The 26161-nt window shown below is 48.1% G+C and overlaps 1 protein-coding gene and 1 non-coding gene across 6 annotated transcripts; both read left to right on the top strand.

The window, feature by feature from the left end:
• The first annotated feature begins 487 nt into the window (after positions 1-487).
• Positions 488-25539, top strand: NCAPD2 (non-SMC condensin I complex subunit D2). Of its 5 annotated transcripts, none has more exons than XM_020878679.2 (32): positions 488-766; positions 1618-1767; positions 8526-8601; positions 8882-8940; positions 9410-9591; positions 9902-10044; positions 11724-11851; positions 11924-12047; positions 13088-13235; positions 14236-14433; positions 14786-14920; positions 15015-15102; positions 15199-15379; positions 15855-15979; positions 16480-16713; positions 17003-17177; positions 17721-17805; positions 19361-19494; positions 19822-19954; positions 20048-20132; positions 20209-20373; positions 20962-21131; positions 21857-21968; positions 22043-22166; positions 22249-22404; positions 22735-22912; positions 22999-23093; positions 23576-23656; positions 23759-23942; positions 24596-24722; positions 24817-24969; positions 25201-25539. In XM_020878679.2, the coding sequence occupies exons 2-32, from the start codon at positions 1641-1643 to the stop codon at positions 25284-25286; spliced, it is 4191 nt and encodes a 1396-aa protein (XP_020734338.1). In that variant the 5' UTR covers positions 488-766; positions 1618-1640; the 3' UTR covers positions 25287-25539. The 5 variants fall into 5 exon arrangements, with proteins under 5 accessions (XP_020734338.1, XP_020734339.1, XP_020734340.1 ...); XM_020878680.2 differs by having other exon boundaries at positions 488-833; XM_020878681.2 differs by having other exon boundaries at positions 488-838; positions 24847-24969.
• On the top strand, positions 9013-9334 carry LOC139030723 (small nucleolar RNA U85). The gene has a single exon (XR_011483129.1). It is a non-coding gene; the product is annotated as a small nucleolar RNA U85 (small nucleolar RNA).
• Positions 25540-26161: the final 622 nt, after the last annotated feature.

Genomic DNA, 26161 nt, shown 5'->3' with positions numbered 1-26161 from the left:
CCAGTCCCGCCTTTCCCAGCCACAAGCCCCGCCCCGCCGCTTCCGTTCTGCCCGCCGGAAGTTGTTAATGCGCTAGAAGAGCGGAGGGTGTCGTCTCCTTGTTTAGGGAGACCCAAAAATGAACTTCAAGCAAGAAAATTCACCCATTCTTGTTTCCTTGGACGTCCCTCCACTGAGGGACATGAAGGTCCAGAACCTGGAGCCCAGAGCTTCCTTTCTCTGTGCCCCACTGCAGTTTTGCGCTATAGCTGTTTTTATTCCCCCTATTCGACCGGGGCGGAAATCTGAGGCTGAGGGAGTGAAGTGAACTGCTGGACGTCACATAGCAGAGGAGATGGCCGAAGCTGGACTAGAGCCTAAGCCTTCTAACTGTCAGCTCCTGTCCTGGGGGTGACTGAGTGGGTCACTGTCCTAGGGGCACGGCCACTGCTCAGCTAGGAACTCGACGCCTCCGGCAGGCACCGCGGAAAAAGTGGACCTTGTAGGGAACGAGGCGGCCGCGAGGGCGGGGGTGTGGGGGAGGGAGCTGGAATCTAAGTCCCGCCCTCCTCGAGCATTCCGGCTCCCGCGCTCTGATTGGCCGGTCTCTGCAGCGAGAGTCGCGATTGGGTCCCTTGCGGCCGTTGAGATTTGAATTCCACTTTCGTGGCTTTGCCCGCGCCGCGCTGAGCTCGGTGGCGGGTGTTTTCCGCTGCCTGGCTGGTATTGGCCGGTTTCTCTCCCCGCGGGAGTGCTGCCTCGCAAATTAGTGCATATTGTGCCCTCCGTGAGTTTTTTTGTTTTTATTCCAGCCCCACAACGCGAGTTGGAGGAACGGCGGGTGAAGCTCTCTTGTAAGGTGTCGTCTTCTGGGGGAGCGGGGAAAGAGAGGCAGGGAAAATCTGGCATCCGGCAGTGGGATGCGTTATTAGACTGGAGGTCTAGTTGATGTGTCCTTGTGGTACAACGTGGTGGAAACAGTCATAGATCCGCAGTGGAATTTGGGCAAATCGCTTAACATTCCTTAGTCTCAATTTCCTTATCTGTAAATGGAGTCAAATTACTATGGACTCCATGCAGTAGGCATTTGGAGAGACTTAGATCAGGTATGACGTTCGCGTAGCATAATAGAACCTGGCACAGAGTAAACAAATAGTAAATATTAATATTCTGTCATTCTGGATACAGGAAACCCATCATTTCACACTGAGTCAGTGTTCTGGTCTCAAATGAGACCTCTATATATACTTAAGAAGTTTTCCCATAAATCGGAAATAACAGTGCTAACTTAATGGGTTGATATGCCACTTTACAGTTCTTTAAATATTTTAATATCCCTTGACTCATTTGATCCTGAGAGCAACTTTGTAATCAGAGATCAGTAATCCTGTTTTACAGATGAGGCCCAGTGAGGCCTCATCTGTGATGTGAGTGATGTGATGTTAGTGATGTGACCAAGTGTCAGAGTCACAATTAGAGTTTAATTCTAGTCCAGGGTTAATCACATCCTTTAAGATAATGTTATTAGCTTGATGCAAAACTAAACAGCATGTATATTTGAAGAGGAGAGTAAAAGAAGCAGATTAAAAAGACAGCCTTTAGATGTAGACCCTGACTTATTTGCTGTTTGGCTTCCAGCCCTGTGAGCCATTGGGAGAAAGATGTCTCCCCAAGTATGTGAATTCCATCTACCCTTATCCCCAGAAGAGTTGTTGAAAAGTGGAGGGGTGAATCAGTATGTCGTGCAAGAGGTACTGTCCATCAGACATCTTCCATCGCACCTTAAAGGTAAGACTCCATAGCTGCCACTGTGACTAGCGCTTCAGAACAACCGCCGGCATCTGATTCTATTGTCTGTTCACTACACGACCAAGCTCCATGGGGGTGAGGGACATGTCTTTTCTGTTACTTTCTGTTTTCCTTGTAGTGTTGTGTTACATGAAGATTATATTCATTAACCACTTTCTCTAAGTTACACAATAAACAGTTCTGGTGCATATGATTAGTCTTTGGGGAGAATTTAATTTTTGATGCTTACCTCTTAACCATATGCCAGAATAGAGTCGTGGTAGTTTTAAGAATTACAGCAGAAGATGTTTCCTAGAATGTCTGAGACTTGACCCGACATGTTTCAGGTAATAGTTTCTTAGAGTCCAGATCATATTTCCAGGAAAGTGCAATGATAGATAAAAGCATATATGCATAGTGGCAATACTGTACAGTGTATGTATAATTCAGTTACACACTGAAACCTGTAGATGACCACAGACAGTTCCTTCAATTATCAGCAGGACCCCACACATAATGTCACTGTACCGCTTGGAAGTGTCTTGTATCAGTTAGATTGCTTTGGAAAGTTACAAAGAATAGAGATTAAGTTTGTTATCGCCCACAGCAAGCAGGGTTCATTCATTATCAAGCAGCTTGTTGATAAAACTGCAGCTTGTGTCTTCTTGGCCTTCCTGTTATTGTTACCAGATGACAGCTCCTTGCTCTGATGAGCAAAGATAGACAAAGGGATTTTTCTATCTTTTATAACAATTGCATTGCTTTTGGCATTTAGAATCCTAAATATAAGTTCTGTAAATAACCCATGATCAGATCGTTTAATATGCTGAAGTATTTACTGGTGGTAATGCTGTGTGCCAGGAAGTGTTCTCATCACCTGGGGATACAGTAGTAAACAGACAGATGACAAAATTGTTTCTCTCATGGCTTACCACAAGCAATAAGTTGTAAATGCCAAAGATAAAAAATTTTAAAGATAGAAAAGAATACAGTGTGTGTTACAGATCAGCAATTTATGTTGGATGACCAGAAAAGACTTGCTGGTAGGTGACATTTAAGCAGAGACCTTACAAGTGAGGACGTTAACTGTGCAGATTCCAAAGGAAGGGCAGACAGGGAAAGCCAGTCCTGAGCCCCTGAGGCAGGGAAATGACAGTGTGCTTGGAGGGGAGCATGCTAGGAAAAAAGAGGTCAGGTGGGAAGTAATACAGATTATTCTAGAGTCTTGAACCTCAAAATGTGGTCTTCAGGAGCATTAGTATCATTAGTTAGGAGCTTATCATGATTTATGAGCTTATTAGAAATGCAGAATAAAAACCCATCCCCAAACTGCTGAATCAGAAAATCCATTTCTTAAGAAGATCCCCAGATAGATATTTGGTGGCTCAGACATAAATAATCTGCCTGCAATGCAGGAGACCCAGGTTCAATCCCTGGGTCAAGAAGATTGCCCTGGAGAAAAGAATGGCTACCCACTCCAGTATTCTTGCCTGGAGAATTCCATGGACAGAGGAGCCTGGCAGACTGCAGTCCATAGTATCACAAAGAGTGTCTATTGTGTTGAGCAGAGACTGTAAGGGGCAAGGGAAGAAGCAGGGGCTAATTCAGAGGCTAATGAAATAATACCAGGGAACTTGCTTGGGGTGATAGCAGCAGAGGTGATCATAAAATGTTAGATTCTGAGTAAATTTTGAAAGTAAAGTCAACAGGATTGTTGTTGGACTGGATTAGATTTACAGGGTTAGAAAAAGAAGAATCGAGGATGATTATAAGGCTGTTTGACTTGAGCACCTAGAAAAATGGAGTTGTCATCTACTGAGATGGGGCAGTGTATGAAAGGAGAAGATTTAGACTGTTGGTTATATGATTGTGGAGTTTAGGGGAGAGGTGCCAACTATTGATACATATTTGGGATTTACTAGTCAACATATAGAGGGTGTTTAAAGCCATGAGATTGAGTTGAAGAAGAAAAGCAGTTTCAGAAGTAAGACCTAAGACAGTCCAACATTTGGAGGCTGGAAAGATGAGAAAGAACCAGTAGAAGAAATTAAGGGCCAGTCATTGAGGCAGAAAGTGAGCAAAGATGCTAAATGGAAGCTAATTAAGAAAAGGGAAAGGAGAGATCAGCTGCACATTTAATCCTGGACTTAGCAACGTGGTGTTTGCTAGTAACCTTGATGAACACTATTTCAGAATGGTAGGGTCAGAAGCCTGATTGGAATACATTTGTGAGAAAGTGGGATGAGAGAGGTAATTAGAGATGGTAGGTTTAGATAAGCCTTTCTGTTTGTTTGTTTGTTTGCTTTAAGGAGTAGCAGAGAAATAGGGTGTAGCTAGAGGGGCAAACAGAGTCAAGGAAAGACTTAGTAATACTTTTATTTTTATTTTTTAAGATGAGCATTACATGTGTTTATTGCTGAATATAGGGCTTCCTAGGTGGCGCTAGTGGTAAAGAACCCACCTGCCTATGCAGGAGGTATAAGAGACTTGGCTTCCATCCCTGGGCCAGGAAGATCCCCTGGAGGAGGAAATGGCAACCCACTCCAATATTCTTGTCTGGGAAATCGCATGGACAGAGGAGCCCAGCAGGGTACAGTTCATGGGGTTGCAAAGAGTTGAACGTGACTGAAGTAACTGAGCACACATGGATGCATGCCGAATGGGAATACTCTGAGAGGGGAAAGTTAATGATGCGGGAGGGAAAGGGAAGAAGGATTGTTGGAGAAGTATCCTTTAGGGGGTCAGAGAGTATGTGATGGGGGGTGGGGGGGAGATGGTTTTACTAGAGCAAGGAGGGTTTATCCACGGCAGTGCAAGAGAAAGTAGAACATGTGGACCCAGATGCAGATAGTGCCTGCCAGTAAATACAGAGTTTGGCACAGCTGGAGGTTCTCTTCTGTCTGATTCTGTTTTGTTATGGGCAGAGAAAAGGTGTGCAATAATGCCTAGAAGAAAACAAATAGGCCTGGGAACTTGTTAAAGGCTTACTAAGGGCCTACTTGAAGTCCTGGATGAGAATAGTTGGCATGGTTGTATGTTTTTTCGAGCCACCTTCATAAGTTTTAAAAAGCAGAATAGAGAAATGAATATGTGATACGACCTCGACACATAGAGGATAAACTGAAAAAAAAATTAGCCAGATGTTAACAGTGTTTATTTCTTTCTCATTTTCACTTTACTGTATTTTCTAGATTACAGAAGGAGGTTTGTAAGAATGGGAAATGGCTTACAAGTACTGAGTTACATTGTGTGCCAAGTATTGTCCTTGCTGCTTCACATGGATTATCTCACTTAATCTTTACCAAAAAATTCTCAAAAGCCCTAAGAGATACGATCTGTTATTATTCCCAATTTACAAAAGAAGAAACCGAGACTTGGTAAGCTAAGTAACTTAGTCTAGTAAATATTCAAGCTGGATATAAATGTAAGCAGTGTGACTAGACTAGGTCAGTGGGTGATGCTTCAGAGAGGTAAAGGAGGGTGTGAATGGAGAGAATCATTGAATGTAATAAAAAGTAGGTAACAGGTAATCTTTGAAAGAATAGCTGTTAGATTTATCAATCTCAGAAACTAGGTTTCAGCGAATTGAGAAAGATTAGACAGATTTTAATGGGACATGAGAGCAAAGTCAAATGAAAGGCATTGATTGTTTTTGTACTGTTTGTTTTAAAGAAGTGGGGGCCTGAGCATGTTGTCAGAAAGGGAGTGTTCCCTGGAAAGGATGAAATCAGAGTTGAGAGAAAGGAGGTAAGACTTTGGCAAGGCAGTGAGAACAGCTTAGCGTTGGAACAGAAAATCTTTTCACTTGAGACTGAAGCAAAGTGGGAAGGTGTTGGCAGAGTGATTTGTGACTGAGAGGCAAGATTATTTTGGGGCTCATTTTTTGGGTAAAGTAGAAAATAGTCATCTACTAAAGGAAGAGAGGCAAAGGGTCAGAATGTGTAAAGAGGAGGATATGCTGTGAGTATATTGTAAGGAGTCAGTAGGAGCTGGGGAAATAAAATAGTTTGTTAAAAATTGCAAAGGACCAGGTCATAGTTGGACAACATAACACCGTAATGTGATGATGAATCAGGTCAGCGAGCCAATAGTGATAGTGGAGTACAGGTTCAAGCTTTACTTTCCAGGCAAACCAACTTGGCACCGCAGAAAAGATTTTGACAGAATTCTTTCCCTCCCCACCCACAAAAAGAGCTAGATCTACAGGTTGTTTCAAAAATTAACTCCATACAAGGGTAGCAAGGCTGTGTTTGTGGGGTTTCCCCGGTGGCTCAGCAGTGAAGAATCCTCCTGCCAATGCAGGAGACTCAGGTTCGATCCCTGGGTGGGGAATAGCCCTTGGAGAAGGAAATGGCAACCCATTCCAGTTTTCTTGCCTGGGAAATCCCATGAACAGAAACCTCGCAGGCTATAGTCCATGGGGTTGCAAAAGAGTCAGACATGATTGAGTGACTAAACAGCAACAACAACAGCACTCTCTCATTACACTGGACAGCAGCAGCAGTTGCAGCTCCCGGACAGCCACATAATCACAAGGGTAAACAGCCTGTACATTGGAGAAGGAAACAGCAACCCACCCCAGTATTCTTGCCTGGAGAATCCCAGGGACAGAGGAGCCTGGTGGGCTGCCATCGATGGGGTCGCACAGAGTCGGACACAACTGACGCGACTTAGCAGCAGCAGCAGCAGCAGGAAACAGCCTGTACACTTAAAGCCATCCTCTACCCAGACAGCCATTCTGCTTTTCACTTTGAGGAAGTATAGCATTCAATAAATTACAAGAAATATTCACCACTTTATTGTAAAATAGGCTTTGTAGGTGATTTTTGCCCCCAACTGTAGGCTGCTGTAAGTGTTCTGAGCGTGTTTAAGGTAGATTAGGCTAGGCTGTGGTATTCAGTAGGTGAGGTAGTATTAGATTTTTGACTTAACAATGTTTTCAATTTATAGCAGATGGTAAGCTATAGTCCATGGGGTCACAAAGAGTTGGACATGACTGAGCAACCTCACTCACATTCCAAATGTAGCCCCATGGTGAATCAAAGCAGGTCCTTGGTAGCAAATGAATCTAAGTATATTGCAAATGTTTGACATAACACACTAAAGGACTGAAGAACTAAGTAACTAGCAAAGCCAGCATTTTGACTGTGAGCTGTATACAAAAGAGCTTTACACAATTAGCGTCAGGTAGTTAGTAAATTTATTTTTTAAAGGGGTATGGGTTAGTAGTTCTGAAACTGTTACATGTGTATACTAGGATTAAGCAAATACATAAATGAACTTATGTTTTTAATATACACTAGAGAGGTAAAAATAGATACAGGGGTATGTCCATTTATACTTACACACATATATGTCCTGCATTTTGCAGTCTGGGTGGAAAAAGCTCCTAGTGGTCAAGTACGGGACAGTCTGAACAACAAAAGAAAAAGTAATAGGAATGGATTAAAACAGAATGAACAAAACATTCATGAGCCCATTCTGACGTAAATAATTGAATACATAATTTATGTATTGAAGGGAAAGAAACAGCTCATACTTAAAGTGGCATTCCCATTGAAAGAAAAGTGAAGTCACTCAGTCCTGTCTGACTCTTTGCATCCCCATGGACTGTAGCCTACCAGGCTCCCCTGTCCATGGGATTTTCCAGGCAATAGTACTGGAGTGGATTGCCATTTCCTTCTCCAGGGGATCTTCCCAACCCAGGGATTGAACCCGGGTCTCCCGCATTGTAGACAGACACTTTACTATCTGAGCCACCAGGGAAGTCTAGTAAATATAAAAGGAATGATAGAAATAGACAAATCACCATTTAATGAAAGTAATCTTTGTGGCAGGTAAAAGTCATTCATTGTTGCTTAAATTAGGGGGCAGAATGTGGTGAGAAACAGGATGTTTGCATAGATGCAAAGTATCTCCCTACAAGATACTTATTAGTTGCAAAGGGGAAAATAGTAACTTTGCAGTGGAGACACCTGGCAAACCCTACTCACTGATCAGTTAACATTGCCAGTAATAAGGCATCATGTCCTTCTGGGTATAATGGTTGAAGGACGCAACCTCCCTTTCTCAGTGATCTAGCCAAAAGCGCATGACCTCAACCTAATCATGAGAAACTAGCAGACAAACCCAGAGTGAGGAACATTCTATAGAATAACTGGCAAGCAACACTTCAAGTGTCAAAGACAAAGATCGGCGGAAAGTAAGGAGGTGTGATGGCTAAATGCACTGTGGTGTCCTAGGTTGACTCCTGTCCTGGGAAAAGGATAGAATTAGACCAGCTGGCAAAACTCAAGCTCTGAAGGTTAGTCATTATGTTCAGTTAATGTTCATTTTTTGATTTAGAATAGGTCCTTATAGTAATATAAGATGTTACCATTATCTCGGTGAAGAATACAGGAACTCTATACAGTTTTTACTACTTTTATCATTTCAGAATCTAAAAAGATTCTGAGTTTGTATTCATTATTAAGTTGGACAAGTCTCAAAACTACTCTGACATTTAATTTCTTTTGCCATAAAATAGACACAGTACTATTTGCTTCATTTTGCTCAGAGATGGAGTAATAAAGCTCAATTGTTTTGATAAAACAGGACAAAATGTCAGGTGTTACTATAATAGGTTACATTGAAATGAACTGTGTCCTTTAGTGGTTCTACCAAGAAAATCAGTTAACTCCATTTCTTTTCTGTCTTGAACAGAATTAACCAAAAATGCCTCTCCCCTCTTTACTGATCAGTTTCTTTCACCTTTATAGCATTTCAGACTGCCTTTCGAGCTCAGGGGCCCCTGGCTGTGCTGGAGCATTTTGATACCATCTACAGCATTCTGCAGTAAGTAAAGTAGCGCCTCTGGTACTTTAAAAACACCTGGTGACTATTTGCCCTAACTTTGCATGTTAGTCTGGATATTCCATATTATAGTTCACTGATACTTGGTTCTGGGTGCTGATATTTCTGCTCATGAGCATTTACCCCAGCTCGCCACCAAATTTATTAAGTCGAGTGATTTCACTTGTTTTTATAAGCGTTAGACTCCTTGGGTTTGATCTGACCTGTTAGAATGGGCTCTGCAGGTTCCTGGCTCACCCCCGGCACTTTCTTTCCCTCATAGTCACTTTCGAAGTATAGACCCTGGCCTCAAGGAAGACACACTGGAATTCCTGATAAAAGGTGTTTATGGGAAGGGGGTAGGGGATGGAAGGTGTATGTTGCTGTTTGTTTGCTGTTTCCTGCATTTTATCAGCCATGTGATGATATCAAGGCTGTGGTGAATCAGTTGGTTTGGCTAAGCCCAGGACCTCTGACCTACTAGGTCTGTAATCTTGGTGGGCGATACAGAGCAATGTGTGTTCACTGTAAGGGCAGACCGACAATATTCTTCCTACTTGTGGGCTGCCTCTCTTCAATGGAGGCTGTTCTTCCCGTTGCCAGAGAGAACGTGGGGTAACGAGTGAGAGAGTAGGAATAGGGCATGCTCGGGACATCAGGGTCAGGGATCCAGAGGGCTTAGCCTGTGCTGTGGCCACTGAGAGATGAAACACAGATCTTTGGTAATCTGATGGCTGCAAGTGCTGGGGCTTTGAAGTTGGGTGGTATGAGGAAAGTGAGTGAAACTGACGCCAGATCCTGCCCTTTGCAGTGGTGTCCCGCCACTCCCAAGAACTCCCTGCCGTCTTGGATGATGCAGCTTTGAGTATGTCAGACAGAAGTGCCCACCTGAACGCCCTCAAGATGAATTGCTATGCTCTGATACGCCTCTTGGAGTCCTTTGAGACCATGAGCAGCCAGACGGGTCTCATGGACCTGGAGCTTGGCGGGAAGGTAATTTAGTGTTCCTGGCTCACTTAATAAGGGGTCTGGGGAGATGGGGGAGTTGGTGGAAAAGATGGAAGTCAGTGATTTTGAGAATCCTTTCCCTTTGTGCCCTTGGTCCTTGTTTAAAGTTTATGAGAAGGTGCTCAGAAGTATCACAGTGTATCTTTCGCTGAGAAGCAGCTCTTATATTTTGGAACTTGTAATCCTTCTGTCTTACTTTCTACCTTGTCTTGACACTGAATAGCTTGGGCACTCAGACTAACAGATTGTGATCCTCTTTTCTTCCTCATTTTTTCCTAAATATATCCTTTTTTAGGGTAGGAAATCCCGGGCCAAGGCAACCCATGGCTTTGACTGGGAGGAAGAGAGGCAACCAATTCTTCAGCTTTTAACACAGCTGCTCCAGTTGGACATCCGTCACTTGTGGAACCACTCAATAATCGAAGAGGAGTTTGTCAGGTGGGTGGTGACTGTGCCAGGGGATGCTGGCCGTGAGGAATGAGGGCTCTGGTGTTAGATATGCTTTTGAAATACTTCGTTTTATGCCATAGTTCTATCTGTAATATATAGACGTGTGCCAGTTACGTTGAGTTGTTCAGAAGTAGACAACGCAGGTTAGAAACAGCTTTATTCACTCAACATAGCAGTATTTACAGAGAATCTCTTAGCTACGTGGCTGGTATCATTAAAGGTATTGAAAACCAGCACTTCTGCCCTCTTACGAGTTTGTATTTTAGAGCAGAAGACAATTTTTTAAATAAGCAAAATATGTAGTATGCTTTCAGGTTTATTACTGTGGAGAAAAATGGGGGGTGGGAAGTGTGATGGGAAAGGGCTGTAGTTTGTGTCAGCGGCTCTAGCAAGACTTTTTGAGGTGGTGGCATTTGAGCAAAGTCTTCGAGGAGGTAATGAGAGCCTCGAGGAGAACTGAAAGCAGAGATGGGCAGGAAGTGGGCACCAAGGAGGGAGCGTGCTGAACAGGCCATGTGAGAGCGCTGAGGCCAGAGCGATGGCTGAGACAGGTGAGGGTCGGGCTCTGAGGTTGGAGCGGGGGGCGCCAACTGCAGGTCCCCGTGGGCCACCATGGTGACTTTGCCGTCAGTGTGAGGTGGGGCCCCTCAGGGTTCCGAGCAGGGCAGTGAGGTGGTCTGGCTGCTTTAACACGGTCACTCTGGCTGTTGTGTCAAAACAGACTCTGGTGGGAAAGGAGGAAAGCGGGAGACCAGCTAGGAGGCTGTTGCGGTGACTTGGGCAGGAGATGGCCATAGCTTAGACCCAAGAGGGAGAGGAGATGGGGAGCCGTGGGTGCAGTCTGTATTTCTTCCTTAAGGAGAGCCTACAGGATGAGCTGGCAGATACATTAGAGGTTGGAGGGAGGGTGTGGTTGAGGCTGACTCACCTAGGGTTCTGGGTTGAGCATTTGAAAAAATGGAGTTGCTGGTAAGTGAGATAACAAAGCCTGTGGGAGTGTGTTGGGGGGGTGAAGTAGAAGTTCTGCTTTGGATGTAGAAAGTTGGAGCTGGCTTTTAAGACATCCAAATAATGTCACATTCAGATGTGAAATGTACAAAGAGAAGTAGTAAAGGAGAGAGATCTGAGCTCAAGCACCCATTTGGGAATGTAGTGCATTTATATAAATGGTGTTTGTAGCCATGAGACTGAATGAGATCAGTAAATCAGTAAGCATAGCTAGAAGAGAGCAGAAATCAGAGGACTGTACCTCGGGGTACTCCAGCATCAGGAGAGTGAGTTGAGGAGGAACCAGCTAAGAAACAGGGAGGAGCCTGGGCTCCTGCTGCCAGATGAGGCATGCTTCAAGGAAAAGGGAGTGACCAGCTATGTCAGATGCAGCCGAAAGTTCAGCCAAGATAAGGACTGAGTTGACCATTCAACATTGAGAAGTCATCAGTGATTTTGTCCAACTTTTATCATATATTAAGCTTCTGTGCAGACATCATAACTGGTGGAAAGGAGGGAGTACCTACATGGCGGTCAGCAAAGCAACTAGATGTAGAAGGTGATAGAGTAGAAGAAACTAGAAGACCCTGACCGCAGCAGCAGAGATAGAATGAATGAGGCAAGGGCAGTATAATTGAGTCCAGACCACTGATATCATCATCTTAATCTTCTTTTCTCAGCTTGGTTACTGGCTGCTGCTACCGCCTCCTGGAGAACCCCACCATTAGTCACCAAAAGAACCGCCCTACCCGAGAAGCCATAATGCACCTACTGGGTGTAGCTTTGACACGTTATAACCACATGCTGAGTGAGTCCGCCCTTCCTTTTCCCCACCCCTTCCTGAGGCCCAGGATCGTGGCTCATGTGCAGGACTCCACAGGTGCCACTGTGAAGATCATCCAGATGCTACAGCACTTTGAGCACCTGGCATCCATCCTGGTGGCAGCTGTGAGTCTTTGGGCAACTGATTACGGAATGAAGAGCATTGTAGGAGAGATTGTAAGGTGACCCTGCCTTCTCTACGTTTCTAATTCTCATTTTCCTTAGGGAGAAGAAGAATATTGGAGACAAATCCTCTATTTAACCCTACATTCCTTCAGATGTTGTTGTTTAGTTGCTAAGTCATGTCCAACTCCTTGTGACCCAATGGACTGTAGCCAGCCAGGCTCCTCTGTCCATAGGATTTCCCTGGCAAGGATACTGGAGTGGGTTGCCATTTCCTCCTCCAGGGGTTCTTCCCACCCCAGGAATTAAACTCCTGCATTGACAGGCAGATTCTGAAATGTTGCTGCTGCACTCTGTGTGTTACACCAGAATTCATGACCTCTGGAGGAGAGGATTTCGATCTGGGCTCAGAGATGAGGCTTGACTACTTGGACCTTTCTGTGTAGCAAAGTTTTATTAAAGTATAATAGAGAAAGCTTCTGACACAGACATCAGAAGAGGACAGAAAGAGTGCCCACTGCTAGTTTTTAGCAAGGCATTTTATGTCTGTTAGCAAGCTGCTGATCAGATAAGAGAAACCCCTCAAGGCTGAGGGAGTTTCACCTGGCCCCTCTCCCACAATATGCATTTTTGAGATAGGATGGCGCAAAGTGTGTCATCCCCGGCCATAAAACAGTTGACATGAATACTGGTTTGTTGAGCCATTATCAACCCAAGGTTTGAGAAAAGGAAAAAAAAATTAATCTTAGGCGGAACTATTTTGAAGAAAGACAGATTCCAAAGCAGATACATTGTTTCGTTGACATAGCTTAAGAAAAATATTTCCATTAGAAAAATTGGTTAGCTCAAGGCAGAACCAGGTGTTATTAGAAGCCTCTTTTAATTTTGTTGTAGAGAAAGGGAAAATATATCTGCCACTTGGAGTTTATTTCCTCCTGCTGCTTGGGGACCTCTGGCCTTCCTAACTGTTACCCTCTCAATTCTTTACCATCTGACCCACCAGGGAAGCCCCCTTCAGATGTTAGATGCCAACTTAATTCTTGCCAGGACCTAAGTGATTAGGTTACACTGCTCTGGCTGTGTTTATTCCCCTGTGTAGAGAGATTGGACAGAAGTGTCCCCAGGAGCTGAATCGGGATCCTACGGGGGCAAAGGGTTTTGCAGCCTTCCTAACGGAGCTTGCAGAGCGCATCCCGGCCATCCTGATGTCTAGCATGTGCATTCTGCTAGACCATCTGGATGGAGAGGTAGGTGGTCCCTTGGTCAGTGGGTTGTGAGTCCATTGTTAAAAGGCTCTTTCTTAACATGAAGGTAATAACTTTCACATGAAGTTAAATTGTCTCGGCTTATCACTGTGGCAATTCCTTCCTGTAGAGAAGCAGATGACGTTTATTGAATTAAAGGGCCATGTCAGTATCACACTTTCATCCCAACCTGGTAGAGAGATGACAGTTCCACAGCTTAAGTCAGTGAGAGACTGGGCTGTTGTTCTGGGTCCATCCGTTCTGCAGGATGAAGCCCTTTCTTGCCGCCCAGCTCTCAGATGCTCCCACATCACCTCTCTCACTTCTCTTGTCCTCAGTGTTAACCTGGCTCCTTCCCAAGCTGACACTAGCTCTCAGTGAATGTTAAGAACCACGATAATCTGCTTATTCACCTGATGTACTGATACCATGACTTTATATTTATTTTTTTTGTTTTGTTTTGATACCATGACTTTATATTGCAAGACCCCATTCTCTGGCCCTTGGCGTGGCAAAAACCCTGAACTGTTCTCCCATCAGATTCTGCAGTGCACATGGTCAGCCCTAGGGCTGATTGCTGTTTCTCTGTCAGTGAATTGTGGGAAGGAGATTGTGAGGGAAGGCAGTGTTACTAGTAAGGATCAAAGGCTTTGAGGCCTCAGAAGCAAGGTGGTAATTAATGCTTCTCAGACGTGTGTTGATGAGTGGATATGATTTCACATTCAGCTGCCACCATGACTACCTCCTTGCACGGTGTGGGGGCGCAGTGCTGCTCTGGGCGCTTGTTTGTTTTGTCCCTCATTCTCTTCTGAGCAAACAAGCCCCTTCTGTCATTCAGCTTTATCCAGTGACCTCAGGATGAATGCCCAGCTTCCAATGCAGGGGGGTGTGAGTTCTATCTCTGGTCAGGGAACTGAGGTCCTGATGCTGAGCAGCATAAGAGTTTAGGGCAAGGACGTCAGTGTGGAGGTGCAGAGCCCCCACCAGCCTCGCTCTCCCTCAGAATTACATGATGCGCAATGCCGTGCTGGCGGCCATGGCAGAGATGGTGCTGCAGGTCTTGAGTGGGGATCAGCTGGAGGAAGCATCTCGGGACACCCGGGACCAGTTCCTAGACACCTTGCAGGCCCATTGCCACGATGTCAACTCCTTTGTGCGCAGCCGCGTCTTGCAGCTCTTCACCCGAATCGTCCAGCAGAAGGTGAGTGGCCATTGATGTGACAGAGATCCACAGAACCCCTCTATATGAAGACTGAAGGAAAAAGGAAAATAGCTATGTCAAAGAAGAGTCTAGAATTTAGGATTTCACTGCCAGTAGTAAAGGTCTTCCTCTATCAGGGACAAGGATTCTGGCTCCATTCAAGAACTACACCAGAAAAACAAAAAAAGAACTACACCGTCTTAATACACACAGTATTCCTGAACTGCTCACATCCCATAGAAAAGTTTCCTCAGATGAGTGGCTCACACATGTAGAGTGCACCTCACCGTCATCTTGACATTATGGCCAGTGTGGGCTGGGATCTGATCCTCTCCTCCTGCCCCCACCGCAGGCTCTGCCCCTGACACGTTTCCAGGCAGTGGTGGCCTTAGCTGTGGGGCGTCTGGCAGACAAGTCGGTGCTGGTCTGTAAAAGCGCCATCCAGCTGCTCGCCAGCTTTCTTGCCAATAATCCCTTTTCCTGCAAGGTACGTAGCCCTTGGCCCACCCAGAAGAGGGATTAAATGGAAACAGGTGAAATTCCATGAGTTAATGACCCTGATGTTCATTGTTCCTTGGTAGCTTAGTGACACTGACCTTGCTGGACCGCTGCAAAAGGAGACCCAGAAATTACAAGAGATGAGGGCCCAGAGGCGAGCCACAGCGCCTTGTGAGTAGGGGCTGCGGGGGAGCTTTCAACCCCGACACCCTTCTCCTTGCAGCAGGGAGCTCAAGGCAAGAGTCTAAGTGAAACCTTCTCATTCAGCCGCAGAGCTAGACCCCGCCGAGGAGTGGGAGGCCATGCTGCCAGAGTTGAAAGCTACCCTGCAGCAGCTGCTGACGCTTCCCCAGGAAGGAGAGGGGATATCTGAGGGCGTTGCCGAGATGGAGACTCCCAAGGAGGTGGAAGGACGCATCCGTCAGTTGCTCGCCAAAGCTAGTTACAAGTATGGGAAAGAATGCAGTATTCTCTCGTGACCCATTAGGTTTAGAGTTCACCTTTGGGAAACTATATATATATATATATCTATATATATATCTATATATGTTTTTAATTGAAATATAGTTAATTGGCAATGTTGTGCTAATTTCTGCTGTACAGCAGAGTAACTGTTACACACATACATTCTTTAATGACACTTTTTTTTAAATGAAAAATCTCTTCCAAGCCTGCTTTCTAGCCACGTAGTTCCCTTCCCTTAGGGCAGCAACAGTAGTGGTTAAGCACCTCCTTCCAGAGATAATGTTAGTCCCACAGTCAAACTTACCTTCATTTCCTGCCCCGACCCCTTTTTACACAAGTGACAGCATTCTCCGCCAGATGGTCTGGGTTCTCGGTGGACTCATGAACTAGGCTCTCTGACACAGGCTGCAGTGACACTCTCAAGGGGGTGGAATTGGTGACAGGCCGTGTTCTGTCAGGCAGGCCATGATCCTCACTCAAGAAGCCATAAGCCACTTCCAGAAGTCTGAACCTTTCTGTCATGTGGACCCGGAAGAGTCAGAGGAGACTAGGTTCCTCAGTCTCTTAGGAAACATCTTCAAAGGTAAATTCCTTTTCCTTCTTCAGTCAACAAATAGGACACTTCAGCTAGTATTTATGGCCCATTGACTTTATGTCAGACACTGACCTGACTCACAGCCTGGTACTGAAAGAGGCCAGAGGGGTGTCTGCAGTGTGTCTGCTTGGGAACGGAAGCAACCCACAGGCCTGAGATCCATAGTCACAGGGAGAGAGAGGGTATTTCAAGCCATAGACAACTCAAGAAATCTTTTCTGAGAAATGAACCAAGATATTTTAGACTAAATTCTAAATTTATACTTTCCTATTGGGAGTTCCCTGGCAATCCAGTGGTCAGGACTTCACATTTCCATTGCAGGGGGCATGGGTTTAATCCCTGGTTAGGGAACTAAGATCCTGTAAGCCGCATAGCATGGCAAAACAAAACTTTCCTGTGGTAGAAACACATACTTATGGATGTTTAGAACTGTTAGGTTTCCCCACATACCCTTGAATGAAAACTATCCTGTAATTCTCTAATTCTAGGCCCAGCAGCTCCCACCCAGGAGGAGAATCCCCAGGCGGCTGCAGGGAACTTGGGCCCAGGAGAGGCTGGCTGTAAGGACAAGCCCAGTGGGTCAGAGCCTGAGGACTGCAGCGATGAGCTGGTGAAGCAGGAGTTGCTGGTGCAGTACCTGCAGGATGCCCACAGCTTCTCCCTGCAGATCACCAAGGCCATTGGCATCATCAGCAAGATGATGTACGAACACACAACTACAGGTGTGCTGGCATCTCTACTGCACAGGCCAGGGCTTGCAAGTTGGAAGGACCCATCTCATCCGTATTTGACTGATATCCGTCTGCTCCTTTGAAGGGCCCAGATTCTCTGCCTGGTGTAGCCCTGTGGAGTGTGCATGTTGTATTTCACGGGGCATTGGAGGGAGGTGGGGTCCTCAGGAGAAATGGGGAGGGTGTCCCCTCACATGTTGCTACATTAAGAGAGGTTCTGTCTTTAAGTGTTGGGGTGTTTCGCCGTGCTGATAGGTGACATTTGTGTCTGTCCTCTCAGTGGTGCAGGAGGTGATTGAATTCTTTGTGATGGTGTTCCAATTTGGGGTACCCCAGGCCCTGTTTGGGGTGCGCCGCATGCTGCCTCTCATCTGGTCGAAGGAGCCTGGCGTCCGGGATGCTGTGCTTAATGCCTACCGCCAACTTTATCTCAAACCCAAGGGGGACTCCGCCAGGTACACGGGCTGCATTGGCCTTTGCTAACTTCCCTGAAGTCAGCCTCTCCCAGGACGTGTCTAGTCTCCTGAGGGGAAGTGGGGGAGTGGGCTCCTCCTAGGGGACTTCTAGGCCCAGAGGCATTAGGTCTGTGATGGACTGAGGGAGGGAACTCCCAGTGAAACCCAGCCTAAGCAGTTAATTTGGTTTGTTTCTTTTTATTGAAATATAGTGTAATACAACATTATATAAGTTACAAGTGTACATTGTAGTAATCACAATTCTTAAAGGTTATATTGTTTTTAATTATAAAATATTCCCCATGTTGCACAGTGCATCCTTGTAGCTTATTTTATACACAATAGTTTGTCCTGTTAGTCCCCTACCCATATATTGCAGCTTCCCCACCTCTCGCCCCACTGGCGACTGCTAGTTTGTTCTCTTTGTCTGTTTATCTGAAATAGTTGTTTTTTGTTTGATGCTGGTGGGATTGCCTAATAACCTATCTGCCAGGTTCAGCTTCTCCGTCCTTTAATGACCGCTGATCTCTGCTGTTCCCACAGAGCCAAGGCCCAGACTTTGATTCACAATCTCTCTCTGCTGCTGGTGGACGCTTCAGTTGGGACTATTCAGTGTCTTGAGGAAATCGTAAGTATGCTCACTTCCACTTACTCATTCAGCAAGTATTAGTGAGATTATGGTGTGCTCAGCAACTTACTCAGCCCTTCAAAGAAATATAAGATTATTTGCTTTCAACTCTAATTGGCAGCCAAAAAACATAAAACATTTTAGAGCAATGCAGCATATAGTTAAGTGGTATAGGTAACAGTTATTGTAGCGACAGTAAAAGAACACATTATGGCAGGCACTAATTTAATCATTGTGCTCATATTAACATGTTTCATCCTCACAATGGTTCTAGGAGGCATTATTATTATCTACTTTTTCCAATAAGAAACTTGAAGTACAGAGAGCTTAAAGAACTTGGCTAACTTCAGCCAGTTAGTGACAAAGTTTAAGATTCAATCTCAGGCTCCAGAGTTCCAGAAAACATACTCCTGCCTGGTATGTTATGTTGACGAGTATGGAAGAGAGCAGTGTCAGGTCGAAGAGTCAAGGGCAGAGCTTCCCGAAGGTGACAGGACTTGATTTGGATCTTGATGCATCAGATTTAGAGAATTCAAGAAAGGAGGGGAAACATTTCAGACAGAGCCGAGCAAGAGCACTGCCTGTGTTGTAGAAGGAAGACCGTTGCATTCTGGCTCAAGATTATTACCTGGAAAAGATAGTGAAGCTGGAAACGGGTTGGAGCTGAGCTGGGAAGATCCGTGGGGTGTAGGACTTGAACCTTGTCGGTCAGGGGCCAGCATTTCAGTGCAGCAGAGCTCCTTTGAAGGGTTTGGGTGGTGGGGCTCAAGGCAGAGATGGTGCTGACCACGAGCCTCCACTGGGAGGAGCAGCACCACTGGCCAGGTCTTCTCCTCACTGCGGCCAAGAAGAGCCTGCTGGAGGCGCCTGGCCCGAGATCTCGCAGGGCAGCACCTGGCCAGGAGCCCATACAGCAGGCCACAGAGAGCTGTTTCTATCAGTACATGGTGAGCAGGGCTGCGGCCTGATGAAGCAGACGTCTGGGAGAGCTCAGCACACAGGCTGGGGGGAGCCGAAGCCAGAAATGTTCCTGGAGGCTGCTGTGGGTGTGCAGTGACAGGGGTCTGAACTTCGGGGGTGGGAGGAACATCTATAGAGTGGCACTTCATGGGAGACAAATTTTAAAAGGGAGAAAAGGTGGAATGAGTGACTGATGCATAAAAAATTAGGTGACAGAGGTTTGAAGCATATGAATGTTCGTGGTGGTGTCATTGGTGAAATGAAAAGGCAAAAGATGATGGTATCCATTTGGGACACACTGAGTTGGTGGTAGCGGTGAGAAAACCTACTAGAAATCTCCACAAAGTGTTGTCCAAACTATAGATGTGCACGAACTCAGCAAGTTCACTTTCAGCACGTCATCTAAAGAAACATCTAAAGAAATAGGAGAGTAGAAAGTAGCAGAGGTGGAGGTATCTCCCAGACCCCAGCTTTACATCTTCAGACGCCTCCTTCCTCTCCATTTCGGGTTCTCAGTGTTCTCCTCAGAGGAGGCAGCCCAAGTGTCAGGGGAACTGTTACTTTGGGGCCTGAGCCCTTTTTCTTTTCTCTCCAGATCTGTGAGTTTGTACAGAAGGATGAATTGAGCCCAGCAGTGACCCAGGTGCTGTGGGAGCGGGCAACCGAGAAGGTGCCCTGCTCCCCTCTGGAGCGCTGCTCCTCCGTCATGCTTCTTGGGATGATGGCACGGTGAGACTCAGATCAGACAGGCTGAGGGGTGAGTGAGGAAAGGAAAGTTCCCTGAGGACCATTATTACTGCTCCAGTGAGAGCACTCAGGCCCAGCTGAGCTCTGCATGTGCGTCGCCACCTAAATGGAGAAAAAGTGACAGTGCAATCCCAATCCGCCCAGCAGAGTGGGGTCAGCAGTGCGTGAGGGATGCTGAGGTCCAGCCCCACACGTAGTGCTCCAGGGCTCATGAAGCCCTGAGCTAGGGTGCTGGCTCCTACCCTCCTTGGTGGTGTTCCCCACACAGAGGTGTCCATGAGTGTCTAACTCTCTGGCTGCTTCTCCTAGAGGAAAGCCAGAGATTGTGGGAAGCAACTTGGACACCCTGGTGAATACAGGGCTGGACGAGAAGCTCCCACAGGACTACAGGTTGGCCCAGCAGGTGTGCCACGCCATTGCCAACGTCTCGGACAGGAGGAAGGTATGTGGGGTGGTAACGTCCAAACTAGAGAGAGTGTGTGTCCTCCTGTCCACCCTCGACACTCACCCTCGTTATCTTCCCTGCCCTCAACAGCCTTCTATGGGCGAACGTCACCCTCCCTTCCGGCTACCCCAGGAGCACCGCCTGTTTGAGCGACTGCGGGAGATGGTCACGAAAGGTGAGCGGCCGCACAGGGCCTGGGGCAGAAGTGGCTCCTCTGTCTGCGGTGGCAGCTTCCCTCTCTTCCTGTGCAGGCAGCATCCACCCAGACCCGCTCTGGGTCCCATTCAAGGAAGCGGCCGTGGCCCTCATCTACCAGCTGGCTGAGGGCCCCGAAGTGATCTGCGCCCAGATGTTGCAGGACTGTGCAAAGCAGGCCCTGGAGAAGCTGGAGAAGAGTGACCACCAGGAGGCCCCGCGTAAGTGGGCTGGAGGGGTGGTGGGCCCACGGCAGCAGCCCCTGACACCACCACCTCCTGCAGCCACCCTCAGCCCTCCCTGCCCCTTTCTGTCACTCAGGCTGCACAGTCACTGCTACCATGCCCTCCACCCTCCTGTCTTGCTTCTTTTTTAAGATAATTTTATTTATTTTTGGCTGTGCCAAGTCTTCACTGCGCAGGCTTTTCCCTAGTTGCAGTGAGTGGGGACGACTCTAGTTGTGGTGCATGGGCTTCTCCTGGTAGTGGCTTCTCTCACTGTGGAGCGTGGGCTCTAGGGCACAAGGGCTGCAGTGGCTGTGGCTGGCAGGCTCTAGTGCACAGGCTCAGCAGCTGTGGTACCTGGGCCCAGTGGCTCCAAGGCATGTGGGATCTTCCTGGACCAGGGATGGAAACCCGTGTCTGCTGCATTGGCAGGCAGATTGTTTACCGTTCTCCACCAGGGAAGCCCTCGTGCTCCTTCCCTGGGTGTAGAGCACATGAGCCAGGGGCCCATCAGTGAAAACAGGACAGGGGCCTGTGAGACTTGATGGCCTTTCTCTCCCTGCTTTCCTGCCCCCCGTCCTGCAGAGGAGACCCCCGTGCTCCCCACCTTCCTGTTGATGAACCTGCTGTCCCTGGCCGGGGACGTGGCTCTGCAGCAGCTGGTGCACCTGGAGCAGGCCGTGAGCGGAGAGCTCTGTCGGCGCCGAGTCCTGCGGGAAGAGCAGGAGCACAAGAGGAAGGAGCCCAAGGAGAAGGTGAGCCGCACGCCTGCGCTTTTGGGTTCCTGCCCCAGGTGTTTCCCAGACTCGCTTCCAGCCCTCGGGTCCTTCACGCTTCTTCTGTTTCCTTCAGAAGCTCTGCTTCTCTCCTATTCGTTGAGCTCGGGGAGGCTCTGCCTCCTTGCTCCTCATACCCTGAAAACAATTAGTGAGAGCATAGATAGATCACCCACGAAGCATTTTAGGTAAATCCAGAGCATCGAGGTAGGGACCTCAGCAAAAAATCAAGGCTGTGGCCGAGGCAGTGTTTGCTAGAACCTGCTGCTCCCACTGCCTTGCTGGCAGCCTTGGAGACTGGGCCTGGCCCTAGATGGGACCTTGTGTTCTCTCCACTAGAGGCAGTGATGTCTGGCAGACAAATGAGATACAGCCCTGCAGCATTGGAGTAAAGTCTGGCCTTCTCTGTGACCTTGAGCCGTTGTCTGGCAGGTTCCATCGGTTTATTTTGTCCAGGAAGTTATATGCTGCTATGAGGATGAATCGGAAGAGATGTGGGATGCTCTGGCCACTTTAGACACAAATGGAGGGGACCTAGTATTTTTCCTGTTTGATTCACGAGTCCTTCCTCTTCAGATACACGTGACAAGCCTGTGAACAGCTTGCAGAATTTGCCCTTCCCCAGATCCATACATGCGAAATGACAGATAGGCTGGAATCAAAACTGTCTGCTCACCCATGATCCCTGGCTGCTTTCCCATCAGAATTCAAACTCTGAGTCCACCTTGGAGGAGGAGATGGGGCTGGGTGGGGCCACAGCTGATGACACCGAGGCAGAACTCATCCGTGGCATCTGTGAGCTGGAGCTGCTGGAAGGTGAGAAGGGCTGCTGGGTGAGCCTTTCTCTAGCCAGGTAGCCCATCCCACACCTTGACTTGTTCCTTTACCAGGCAAACAGACACTGGCTGCCTTTGTTCCACTTCTGCTTAAAGTCTGCAACAACCCTGGTCTCTATAGCAACCCGGAGCTCTGCACAGCCGCTTCACTTGCCTTGGGCAAGTTCTGCATGATCAGGTGGGCCCCAGGGTGGAGGTTGCCTTCCCGAGGAGGGTGGGGGCTGGTGCGGTTTCCCTGACGATCCTCTCTTTGCCTCTAGTGCCACTTTCTGTGACTCCCAGCTTCGTCTTCTGTTCACCATGTTAGAAAAGTCATCGCTCCCCATCGTTCGCTCTAACCTTATGATTGCTACTGGGGATCTGGCCATCCGCTTCCCCAACCTGGTGGACCCCTGGACACCCCATCTGTATGCTCGGTGAGAGACCCCTCCCAGCGCCGTCACAGTCCCCACCAGCCCTGGAGTTAATGGGAAGTCGGTGTGGGAATCCCCAGAACTGTGACCCCCCCGGTCTTAGGGCTCCCTCCCACATCTGGGCATACCCTGGCTGGGTGTGACCCAAAAGGATTGATGCCTCTCATCTGAAGCCTTGGCACCAGGCTTGGCCTCCTTCCCCAAACTCCACTCTAGACAGCCTCTCCCTGCCTGTAGAAAGGAACTGTCAAGAGAGGCCCCGCTTCCTTCTGAGGGCCTCCCTGCCACCATTGGGTACGCCCACATCCTAATGCTGTGAGATTTCATCCCTAGCCTCAGGGACCCCTCTCAGCACGTGCGGAAAACAGCTGCGCTGGTGATGACCCACCTGATCCTGAAGGACATGGTGAAGGTGAAGGGGCAGGTGAGTGAGATGGCTGTGCTGCTCATCGACCCTGCCCCTCAGATCGCTGCCCTGGCCAAGAACTTCTTCAACGAGCTCTCCAACAAAGTAAGAGGTGGGGTGGCTTAGGGCTTGCTGCCGAGGGACTGGGCAGTCGTGTGCTGGTCTCTGTGACGTGACTCTCTCTCTTACAGGCGAATGCCATCTATAACCTCCTTCCAGATATCATCAGCCGCCTGTCAGCCTCCGAGGGAGGAGTGGAGGAAGAGCCTTTCCACACCATCATGAAGTAGAGTCCCTGGGCCTTGGGACATTTGTTCCCTTGTAGAGCAGGCTTAGGAATCACACAGACCTGTTCTTGATGTCCAGTCTGATGCTCTGAGCCGTGTGGACTTCAGCTCCAACCCGCCTCTGTACTTTGCTCCTGTGTAAAATGAGGCCCCCAAAGACTTGTGCCTTAGTTCTTGAGAAGATTCAGTAAGATAAAAGTCCTAACACAGCGATAAGCACGTAAACAGGACTCGCTGGATGGCAGCTGCTTTGTTCTAAGTTTCCAGTCACACTGTAAATTCCTCAGGAGGGTGGGGTGGACCCTTCCCTGAGGTGAGGGAGCAGGCAGGAGGGACAGGTCAGGGCACAGGCCAGGACAGAGGAGAGTCTGCTGCTGAGGCAGGATGGTGGCAGAAGGCAGGAGCTGGGGAGGGCCTGGCCGGGTGTCAGCAGTGGGCTCGGGGCCGCTCCCAAGGTGGTCCATCCATTTCCCCTCTGCAGGCAGTTGCTCTCCTACATCACAAAGGATAAGCAGACCGAGAGCCTGGTGGAGAAGCTGTGTCAGCGCTTCCGCACGGCCCAGTATGCTGCCTTCCTGGAGGGTTCTCAGGGCCTCCACAGGGCTGGGGGAGACCCTTCTCTCGGGGGTCCTGCTGAGCCTCACCACACCTTCCCTGCCCACAGGACTGAGCGGCAGTACCGGGACCTGGCCTACTGCATGTCTCAGCTGCCCCTCACAGAGCGGGGTCTCCACAAGATGCTTGACAATTTTGACTGCTTTGGCGATAAACTGTCAGACGAGTCCATCTTCAGTGCCTTTTTGTCCATCGTGGGCAAGTTACGGCGTGGGGCCAAGCCTGAGGGCAAGGTGTGCAGCACCTGCTGCATTCGGGCCGCAGCTCACACGGGTGTTCTGAGGCTCCGGGTTTCTGACTTAATCCCCAGCTGATTGCAACCAAGTAACTGGGTGACCTGAGACCCAATCTTTCTGTCTCCAATTCTATTCTTTCTTTTTTTCTTTTCTTCAGGAGACTTTCTTAAGGGCCATTTCAGGTTCAAAGCAAAATTAAAGTATAGGATTCCACATTATGTGGGTAACCGCAGTTACCCACATCCCCCACCACAGGCTGCGCGGGACATTTGTGAACCTGCCTTGACACATCCTCATTGCTCAGAGAGCGTGATTTCCAGGAGGGTTCACTCCTGGTGATGTGTGTGCTGATAAATGTATCGTGACTGTGCCCACCACTGTGTTTGCTTCACAGTCAATGCCCGCCCTGACCGTCCCCTGCTCCCCACTCCACCCCCACCCGCAGCCCTGCCACCACTGATCCTTTTACTGTCACGGCAGCTTCGCAGGATGTCATGTTGTTGGAACCACGGAGTGTGTGCGCTTCTCATCTGGGTTCTTTCCTTCAGATCCACATTTAAGATTCCTCTCTCTCTATTCATGGGCTTGTTTCTTTTTACTCAGAGAAATAACAATTTCCAGGCCTGCTTCTGATCTGTTTTTCCCTCCAGGCTGTAATAGATGAATTTGAGCAGAAGCTTCGGGCTTGTCACACCAGAGGTTTGGACGCAGTAGAGGAACTTGAGGTTGGCCAAGGCAGTAGCCAAAGAGCCCCGTCAGCCAGAAAACAGCCAGCTGGTACGTGGGGCCGCCCTTTGGGAGAGTCTGGGCGGGGCCCTCTCAGATAGAGGTTCCTTTTTTTCTTTTGGACTCACACCTCTGCCTCTGGTAGCCGCTCAACACCGGCATGTGGCTTCCACAGTATCAGACAACTTTGTCACACCGAAGCCCCGCCGTACTACCCGCCAGCAGCCAAACACCCAGCAGCGAGCTTCAAGAAAGAAACTCAGGATTGTCTTCTCGAGTGATGAATCCAGTGACGAAGGTGCGGTGCTCCCTTCCAGACCCAGCCCAGGAGTGGGGCAGGGGCCAGTGGGGGTGCCGGGGTGGGGGTGGGGGTCAGGCTGACTTTTGATGGGGTCCTGCTGTGTAGGCCCCACCCCAAGATCATCTTCCAGTGCAGCGTGGTCTAGGATTGTCCCATTTGTTCCCTGAGACCTATTTTTCACCATCTTTGTGACTCAGCTTTTTCTTATTCCCCCAATTCTTTGTAAAGAACTGTCAGCAGAGATGATAGAAGATGAGACACCCAAGAAAACCACCCCCATCCGCCGGGCATCTGCTCACAGGCACAGGTCCTAAGGGCAGCCTTGCCTATCCCAACCCTGCTGTGCAGGTGTCTTATAAAGAGTGACCCTGAATTCATTCTCTTTGTAAAATACTTGTTTGCCTGTCTCCTTGGTTTTTTAATGCATAAGTAGTCATTATAACCTAAGGCTTTGCTCTTAAACTAGCCCAGCTGAACCAAGTTGAGCTGCTTTCCTTGGAATGTATATATATACATGTTTGTCAATTTTCTTGTTTTCTAATGAATAAATATTTTTATATAGTTTTAGAGGTTTTTCCTAAGCTTGTCTTTGTCTCGTCTTTCTTGCTAGCCTGGAGGCAGGCAGCAGCAGAGGGTTATTGATCCAGAGGGAGACGCTGAGCCAAGGGGTCTGATGTGTGTCCATCCCCTCAGTGCCTCACCTCTCCCTCCCTGCCTCCCCCCTGCACGTGGCAGAACACTCCCCTGTGTAGAGTTAGGCAGCGCCTAGACTCCAGAGCTGCACTTCTCAATCTGGGGGCAACTTTACCCTCTGGGAGACAACTGGCAACCTCTAGAGACTATTTCTTTGTCACAAGCTAGCAGAGAGGGGTGCCACCAGCAGCCAGTGGGCAGAGAGAGGCCAGGGGTGTTGCTAAATATCTGACAATGCACAGGACAGGTCCCACCACAAAAAGGGTGTGTCAGCCAGTGAAGCTGGGGTTGAGAAACCCTTCTCTGACCAACAGCTCACTTTGTCCTCCCCCCACCCCCACTCGTGCCCCTCACCCATCTCTAAAGACAGGTGACTGAGCTGGCCAGGCTGATGGGAGACCAGGTCATGATTCCCTCCAGCTCTAGACAGTGTTTCTGGAGACGGCTCCCCAGGGGTTCCTCACAATGTTACAGGGTCTGCAGGAAGTCAGCCCCT

Source organism: Odocoileus virginianus, chromosome 23 (assembly GCF_023699985.2).
Source record: "Odocoileus virginianus isolate 20LAN1187 ecotype Illinois chromosome 23, Ovbor_1.2, whole genome shotgun sequence".
Taxonomy (NCBI): Eukaryota; Metazoa; Chordata; class Mammalia; order Artiodactyla; family Cervidae; genus Odocoileus; species Odocoileus virginianus.
The sequence above is the reverse complement of the archived record's forward strand: the minus strand, read 5'-3'. Positions and strand labels throughout refer to the sequence as shown.